Source organism: Oncorhynchus keta, chromosome 29, assembly GCF_023373465.1.
Source record: "Oncorhynchus keta strain PuntledgeMale-10-30-2019 chromosome 29, Oket_V2, whole genome shotgun sequence".
NCBI classification, from domain to species: domain Eukaryota; kingdom Metazoa; phylum Chordata; class Actinopteri; order Salmoniformes; family Salmonidae; genus Oncorhynchus; species Oncorhynchus keta.
Genome location: NC_068449.1, coordinates 35,233,718 through 35,242,124, shown reverse-complemented (window position 1 = coordinate 35,242,124; position 8,407 = coordinate 35,233,718). Strand labels below are relative to the sequence as shown.

Here is an 8,407-nt window from a genome sequence, read left to right as displayed (position 1 = left end):
TATGATTCATGTGAGAGGCCTGCTCAAAGCAGCTACTGCAATCAATAAAATATTAGAATCTTAAGCCCACTGACATTGGCACTGTTATGCCCCCTTCAATTCACATATTCTGTAAGTCATAAATAAAATTGCTTCAGCGTCTCTTTAAGACAAACAATGAAGGCACTCCAAAACGAAACAACAATAAAATATGATTCAATCAGATACGCTTAGACGAAATCTGCATAGCTGATGCTTTAATGGTGTCAGAGGTGGAACTGCGTTGGGATTTTGTCAGCCTAATCAGCTCTAATTTTTAAGTAGAATGATTTTCTATTTGAGCATCATTATTTCTATATAGCTGCACACTTTCTCGTTCTGAAATTTTTATGCAAAGTAGGACGGGTGTGTCTTCCTGACGCACACACGAAATATCAGCAGTTTTGAGAGATAACACCATTGGAATGTGCGTGTCGGAAAAAGAATGATATGGAAAGAATGATTCACAGCCCAAACATATGGACATTTATTTAGTTTAGTTACGGACTGGATATAGACTTCAAAACCCCCAAAATTGTTTTGAGTTGCATCTGGTATTTGGATTCCTTATCTTCCTTTTAATCAGAAAATGACGCTGTTCCCTACAGACTCAATTACACAGCTCATAATGCAGACCTAGTGGTGCTCACAAACACACACAACAACACACAAACACACACAGCAACATCAACACACCAACAACCCCCTACATTCATATAATCACCGCCTGTTGTTGATCTAATTGTTTTAAACCACAAATCTCATAGCATATTCATTTGGAAGTTTTTGGGGTAAATTCAGGGGGGTAAATTCAGTCTGAGGCTGTTTCGTTGCAGGCAATAATCAATAACTGCATGTTAGTAATATCAAAGCAATATGTTTTCCTAAAAACTCAACAGCATCATTAACCACATATTGATCCTTTGTATCAGGACACTTTGTGGCCCATCAACTACTAGTCTGATCTCAAGGTTTCAGTGTGTTTGACCTGGTTAAACTGGCCGTATCGACTTCCTCTCCACTCCACACCCCCGTTATGTTGCCCCATGTCAACCTGGCCCTGAAAAAATACTTCCTGGATTCAGTGAGACTCAAAGCTGATCACAGTATGCATACGCCTGACCAGACCCTGGGTTCAAATGTGTTTTCTTTCAAATACTTTTGCTGCACTTGATTGAGCTTGCCTGGGGCAATAGAACCAATGCAATAGCTAGTCCCAAAAGTGCAAACCCCCGCCCCTCTGGCAACTCCAGACAGGCTCAATCAAACACTTCAATCAACCCAGGTCTATCCCTGACCCCTGACGTCTCCTCTAGAGCCTCCAATCACCCGCCAGGGAGCTATCGTCACTATTTTATCTGACTGTGGCTCATTGGAAGAAAGGCAATAATGCTGGTATATCCTGCTCCACTAGCTGTCTAGAATGATTAATCACATGTATTAGCCAATAGTTTACATGTCACGTTGGTACAATCTACTGTTTAATAATCAAATGTTAGTACATGTTGCAAACAGCAATGATATTGAAGTCCTGAAAGCAGGGAGACAAGTGACAAGAAGTCACCTTGTGTGTGTGTGTGTGGTGTGGTGTGTGTGCGTGTGTGTTACAAAGAGTGATGACAAGACAAGCAAGCATCAACCTCCTTGAACAGCATGCTGTGACTGAAATACCTTCTCAATGTTCCAAAAATAACTTGTCATTTACTGAAGGCTGACTTCATATGAGGCACATATTCATACATTAGATCAGTGGAGGCTGCTGTGTGGAGAATGGCTCATAATAATGGCAGGAACAGAGCAAATGGAGTGGCATCAACAATCCTGGATCCCAACTAATTATTTAGGAGAGAAATCCTGCATATGTAAGTGAATATGGGAAATGTGTGGTAAAGTTTTTTTGACATCTGATCATAAATCAGCAAAAGTAGGGCGGATTATGTCCCTTGGCCTGGTGAAAAGGAACTGAACCTGTGTCTTACTCAAATAAACACACAACACCCCATAATGACAATGCAAAAACAGGGTTTTAGAAATATCACATTTACATAAGTATTCAGAGCCTTTATTCAGTACTTTGTTGAAATACCTTTGGTAGCGATTACAGCCTCAAGTCTTCTTCGGTATGACGCTACAAGCTTAGCATACCTGTATTTGGGGAGTCTTTGTAATTCTTCTATAGAGATCCTCTCAAGCTCTGTCAGGTTGGATGGGGAGCGTTGCTGCACAGCTATTTTCAGGTCTCTCCAGAGATGATAGATTGGGTTCAAGTCCCGGCTCTGGCTGGGCCACTCAAGGACATTCAGAGACTTGTCCCGAAGCCACTCCTGCATTACCTTGGCTGTGTGTTTAGGGTCATTGTCCTATTAGAAGGTGAACCTTCGCCCCAGTCTAATGTCCTGTGCGCTCTGGAGTAGGTTTTCCTCAAGGATCTCTCTGTACTTTGCTCTGTTCATCTTTAACTCGATATTGACTAGTCTCCCAGTCCCGGCCGCTGAAAAACATCCCCACAGCATGATTGATTCTGCCACCACCATGCTTCACCATAGGGATGTTGCCAGGTTTCCTCCAAATGTTTACTGTTGTTTTATTTCATTACCTTCCTATTGTTCACCTAATACCTTTTTTTATTTGAAATGTGACGCTTGGCATCAATCTGGGTTTCATTGGACCAGATAATCTTGTTTCTCATAGTCTGAGAGTCTTTAGGTGCCTTTTGTTAAACTCCAAGTGGGCTGTCATGTGGCTTTTACTGAAGAGTGGCTTCCATCTGGCCACTCTACCATAAAGGCCTGATTGGTGGATTGCTGCAGAGATGGTTGTAATTCGGGAAGGTTCTCCCATCTCCACAGAGAACCTCTAGAGCTCTGTCAGAGTGACCATTGGGTTATTGGTCACCTCCCTGACCAAGGCCTTTCTCTCCTGATTGCTCAGTTTGGCCGGGTGGTCTGCTCTCGGAAGAGTCTTGGTGGTTCCAAACTTCTTCCATTCAAGAATGATGGAGGCCACTGTGTTCTTGGGGACCTCCAATGTTACAGAAATGTTTTGCTACCCTTCCCCAGATCTGTGCCTTCACAAAATCTGTGGAAGTCATAGTCTCAGCTTGGTTTTTGCTCTGACATGCACTTTCAACTGTGGGACCTTATGTGTGTGCCTTTCCAAATCATGTCCAATCAATTGAATGTACCACAGGTGGACTCCAATCAAGTTGTAGAAACATCTCAATCGAAACAGGATGCACCTTAGCTCAATTTCAAGTCTCACAGCAAAGGGTCTGAATACTTATGTAAGTAATGTATTTTTTTTTTTTTTTATACATTTGCTCAAATTTCGAAAAACTGTTTTCACTTTGGCATTATGGGGATGTGTAGGACTAGTGTGCAGGATTATTTAAAACAAATACATTTTAATGTAATGTAATAAATTGTGGAAAAAGTCAAGTGGTCTGAATTATTTCCGAAGGCACTGTATGTGCGTGCATGTGATTCCCAAGAGCCTGGTAAGGTTTCTATGTTAAGGTTCTGATATTGTGGCTACTAAATGTGTGAAAATATGGGAACATTGTTTCAAGTGATTTACAGGGAAGTTACTTAATTGCTTGTAATCCAATTTAATACATTTGGATAGGTACTTCTAAATTCTACACTATATTAGGCCCAGGCTTTGGAACTTTGGTTTTCCTTGATATGGCTACTATAATGTGATTACTGCATCCGATGGATTTGGATACTGCTGTCAAGCACATTTCTACAGAATTAGTCAAGATGTGATCAATACATGTTGATGATTTCATGTATGTGCTGTTTGTAACTACCCTGGTAGGTTGACTGATAACCTAAACCAGGTTGAAGGGCACTAGTTACAATTTGAAGCTTTTCCTGAGTGGGTAGCCGGATGAAAGCCAGTCAATATTTAAAATCACTCAGAAAATATACTTCTCTGCTGATATCAAGCATTTCACACATGCTATCCAGATACTGACTGTACTTTGGTGGTCTATAGCAGCTTCCCACCAGAATGGGCTTCAGGTGAGGCAGAATAACCTGTAGCCATATAACTTCAACAGTATTTAACATGAGATCCTCTTAGCTTTACAGGAATGTGGTTCTGAATATAAAACGGCCACACCTCCACCTTTGGCATTTCTGCATTTTCTCTAGACCTTATAACCATGTATTGATACCACTGTATCAAAGGTATTATCTAAGTGAGTTTCAGACATTGTCAGAATATGAATGTCATCTGTTACGCACGCCTCTATGAAGAGGGAACGCAACACCCTGCTACAACTAAACTCTCCATGAAGTGAAAAAAGGTATGGACTGTAGATGCAAGTAAGAATGACAACAGGCAGAATGTGGTACCGTTTACAAGGACTTTATTCCTTTACACGGTAATATGGGGAAAAGGGGCTGGACGGAACCAAAGCAAAGAAAGTCAATCTGAAAGCCCCCCCCTCTCCTATCTTACCTGCCTACCCACTACTTACCTAATTTAGCACCACCTGGTGCCCTAACCAAAATACAGGGGGTGGTCCGCCCAGGTCTTACCGAGTGTGCCTTGACAGCGAATATGCTACGGGTATATGTATGCCTGCGGGCCTCTTGCCTAAGCACTCCCTAGGTGCCTTCCCCTTCCCCCCTGGGAACAAATGAAACAGAATATTAAACTATTTCACAAACAAACTAAGAAACAAAGGACATCAAATAAGCTCTATCTGAGCAACAAACTCACAAAACATACCAACTCTCAGCAAAATCTCTGGCAAAATCTCTCCAGCAAAATCTCTCTAGCAAAATCTCTGCAATGACCTCCCAGAAAATCTCTCCAGCAAAATCTCTGCAATGACCTCCCAGAAAATCTCTCCAGCAAAATCTCTGCAATGACCTCCCAGAAAATCTCTCCAGCAAAATCTCTGCAATGACCTCCCAGAAAATCTCTCCCTCCTGAACAGAACACTGGCTTTTATATAGCTTCTGAAGGAATGGGTAATTAGAGACAGCTGCGTCTTGACGATGGGGCGGGGTCAGTGCTCCAATTAGCCATGGAGTCGGCCAATCAGCTGCTTGAGGGATTTCAGGAAGCCATTTCTTGAAATAAACACATGCAAATACACAAACTACAACACATAAACTGGGGAACGTAACAGTTACTAGCAAATTATTGATTTAATTAACCTTGTTTCTTAAGCTACTTCATTAACATGGGCTATTTTTATTACTTTTCTGGGATGCTTGATTGTTTTTATTGCTTTTACAGGGAAGCTTAGCAGAGGTAGACATGCTCAGGTTATTTATGTTAGTGTAGGGTGCGCTGCACACAGTGGACTTCCTGCTAGAACACACCACCTCAATGCTAACAGTATAACTCTGGTTCATAGGCACATGATCACTGTATACGATAGCTGTAGGATCAGCAAAGGCATTCAGGGCAGTAAGAGGGACATACATTACTTACATTGTGTCTTCCTGGGCCTCTGGGATAATGTACTTTTGCTGAAGCATTATGAGAATTCAGCAACAACAATGGTAGAGATTAAATGAGCTGGGCTTGCTGCATTGAAACAATGGCTTTTCAATGACCCTGATATTGCCATGAAAGGATCTAGGGTGGATCCCATCCTCCTTATACTATGAGCTTTGTTTCCAGAAGGTATCAAACTTGTCAATAAATGTTACAACCACAGAGCTGCAATAGTCTCGTAGCCAGTTATGGAGGGATAAAAGTCTGCTGAACCATACAATGCCACGATTTAAGGAGGGCAGAGGGACAGATGTTATTGTGCATTTGTTAGTGACCCAATCAGTTCTTTAAAAATCCATCTTCAGCTGCCCTTCATAATGTCATTGAATCCCACATGAAATATGATACTCAATTTCCCGATGCTGGTTTAAAATGTTTCAGAGCAGCTTATTGATGTCCTGTACTCGTGCTCCTGGATAGCACAACGTTTTTGCTCCAGGGATTGAGACGTTGTGCCCCGTCAGATCCAGAGAGAGGGAAAGGAGCCGAACTCGTGACATGGACTGTTCCCTTGTTATTCACCAGGCTCCTGAATACACTGCTATTACAATATGATACATCCATGATCTATGGACCTACCAAGTCCCAATATCCACTGTTCATTAGAAACATATAATTGTTTTTTTATAAAAACCATTACATCTGGCTAAGAATATGTTTAGTAGAATGTGGTGGCCATGTATGCATCCCAAATGACACCCTATTCACTATATAGTGCACTACTTTTGACCAGAGCTATGGGCACTATATAGGGACTAGGGTGCAATTTGGGACGCAACCATTTGTTATTTTCCTGTCAGCATATTGGTGATTTTCATCTCCATTTGATTTCACCTCATACTACAGTAATTACGGTAAGATTATTCCTCCTTCATTATACAAAAGGATCAAGCTAAATCATCCTGTGGGACATTTAAACAGATTTATATGTGCAAAATCTCAAAAGTAAATGGTGTAATTACAGACAGAGAAATAAAAGGGACAGTTTTATGGGCTATTTCCTTGACGAGAGAGATTATGTTATTTCAAATGTTCTGAACGGCCTGGACAATGACCTGTATGTAGGTGGATAGTTTACTACAGCAGACGTCGAGGACAGATACTGCGTACGGTTCAGTGGTCCGTGAAGGAAATGGAGGAAGAGTAATGTCTTTGATGTCACTTATTACCAGACAATAGTTTATTTGAGTAAGACACAGGTTCAGTTCCTTTTCACCAGGCCAAGGGACATAATCCGCCCTACTTTTGCTGATTTATGATCAGATGTCAAAAAAACTTTACCGCACATTTCCCATGTTCACTTACATATGCAGGATTTCTCTCCTAAATAATTAGTTGGGATCCAGGATTGTGAGAGTAGCTGGCAGTGTGTGTGTGTGTGTGTGTGTGTGTGTGTGTGTGTGTGTGTGTGTGTGTGTGTGTGTGTGTGTGTGTGTGTGTGTGTGTGTGTGTGTGTGTGTGTGTGTGTGTGTGTGTGTGTGTGTGTGTGTGTGTGCATGTGTGCGTGTGTGTGTGTGTATAGGTGTGAAATTAGTAATGACCCAGGGGAGTGAGCCGTGGGGCCTCAGCTGCGGGGGGCAGAGTGACAGTCACATCTGAGACAGGTGCCTAGGCGCTGCGAACCATGTCAGTGTGTGTATGTGTGTGTGAAGCCCATGCACTGTGAATGGTGTCAGCTAGCTGAGACTACTGTAGCACTGCTACTGAGCCCAACACAGGCAACACACACACAGAAGTGGAAGTGGAAGGATGAGAAGTGGATTAAATTTAACTAAATTTAGGCATCCGACCCTAAAACTATTAAACCTACACAGAAAGATGGCATCTGTATCTGAGCTCGCTTGTATTTACTCTGCCCTCATCCTCCACGATGATAAAGCCACCGTCACAGAGGACAAGGCTGCCAATGTGACTATTGAGCCTTTATGGCCCAGTCTGTTCTCCAAGGCTCTGGCCAGCGTGGACATTGGCAGCCTGATCTGCAACATAGGTGCCGGTGGTGGAACTGCCCCGGCTGCTGTTGGAGGCGCCGCCCCTGCAGCAGACGCACCAGTCAAGGAGGAGAAGAAGGAAGAATCCGAGGAGGGTTCCAATGATGACATGGGCTTCGGTCTTTTAGACTAAACCAGTTTTTTGTAACTAATAAAATCAAAGAAACAGAAATGGCAACAACAAAAAAAAGGATGGGAATGGATGTTCATCATTGATTATAATGCCTGACCTGTGCCTATAATTTCATGTCTGTTACGTGAACTAATTGAGATGGTGGATTAAAGTCATGTTTATGTCACTCCTGTATACTGCCTCTGTCTGGTCTTATCTTTCGTATGTTGACATTCTACTCTCTGAACCCTGGAAATGGCATGTTACAGAAGTTAGCATTCACCCCATTATTTTCTTTATTCGTATTTGTTTGCTCAAATTGGCCTTCTTCCATCCCGACACACACTGACCAGACCACTGGCAATGTTCTTCACCCACTTGGGTGATAAACTTTAATAATGTAAGAGCCCGGACTTGGTAAATATGATTTGGAGATTGGATGATAATGGCTCCCTCTCTCTGTAGATAGTAGAATACATTTTGCATCCAATGAATCAAAGTTCAGCAAACTCAGTTTAAGATTTACAATGTAATGGGTACTGTTAGTGGAGGCTGGTGGGAGGAACTGGAATGGATAAAATGGAACAGTATCAAACACATTCCAGCCATTACAATGAGCCCGTCCTCCTATAGCTCCTCCCACCAGTCCCCACTGGCGCCAATATGGTGGATAGTTAGTGGAACTTTGTCAATCTTGTTGCCCTGGTAGATCTCTCTTGTAAAATCGGTCTTCTGACTTCAAAGGGACTTCCTGGTTAAATAAAGT

General features: G+C 42.2%; 1 protein-coding gene across 1 annotated transcript; it reads left to right on the top strand.

Moving 5' to 3' along the window:
- Positions 1-7,355: 7,355 nt before the first annotated feature.
- LOC118362063 (60S acidic ribosomal protein P1-like) lies at positions 7,356-7,701 on the top strand. The gene has a single exon (XM_035742268.2). The coding sequence runs from the start codon at positions 7,357-7,359 to the stop codon at positions 7,660-7,662; it is 306 nt and encodes a 101-aa protein (XP_035598161.1). The 5' UTR covers position 7,356; the 3' UTR covers positions 7,663-7,701.
- Positions 7,702-8,407: the final 706 nt, after the last annotated feature.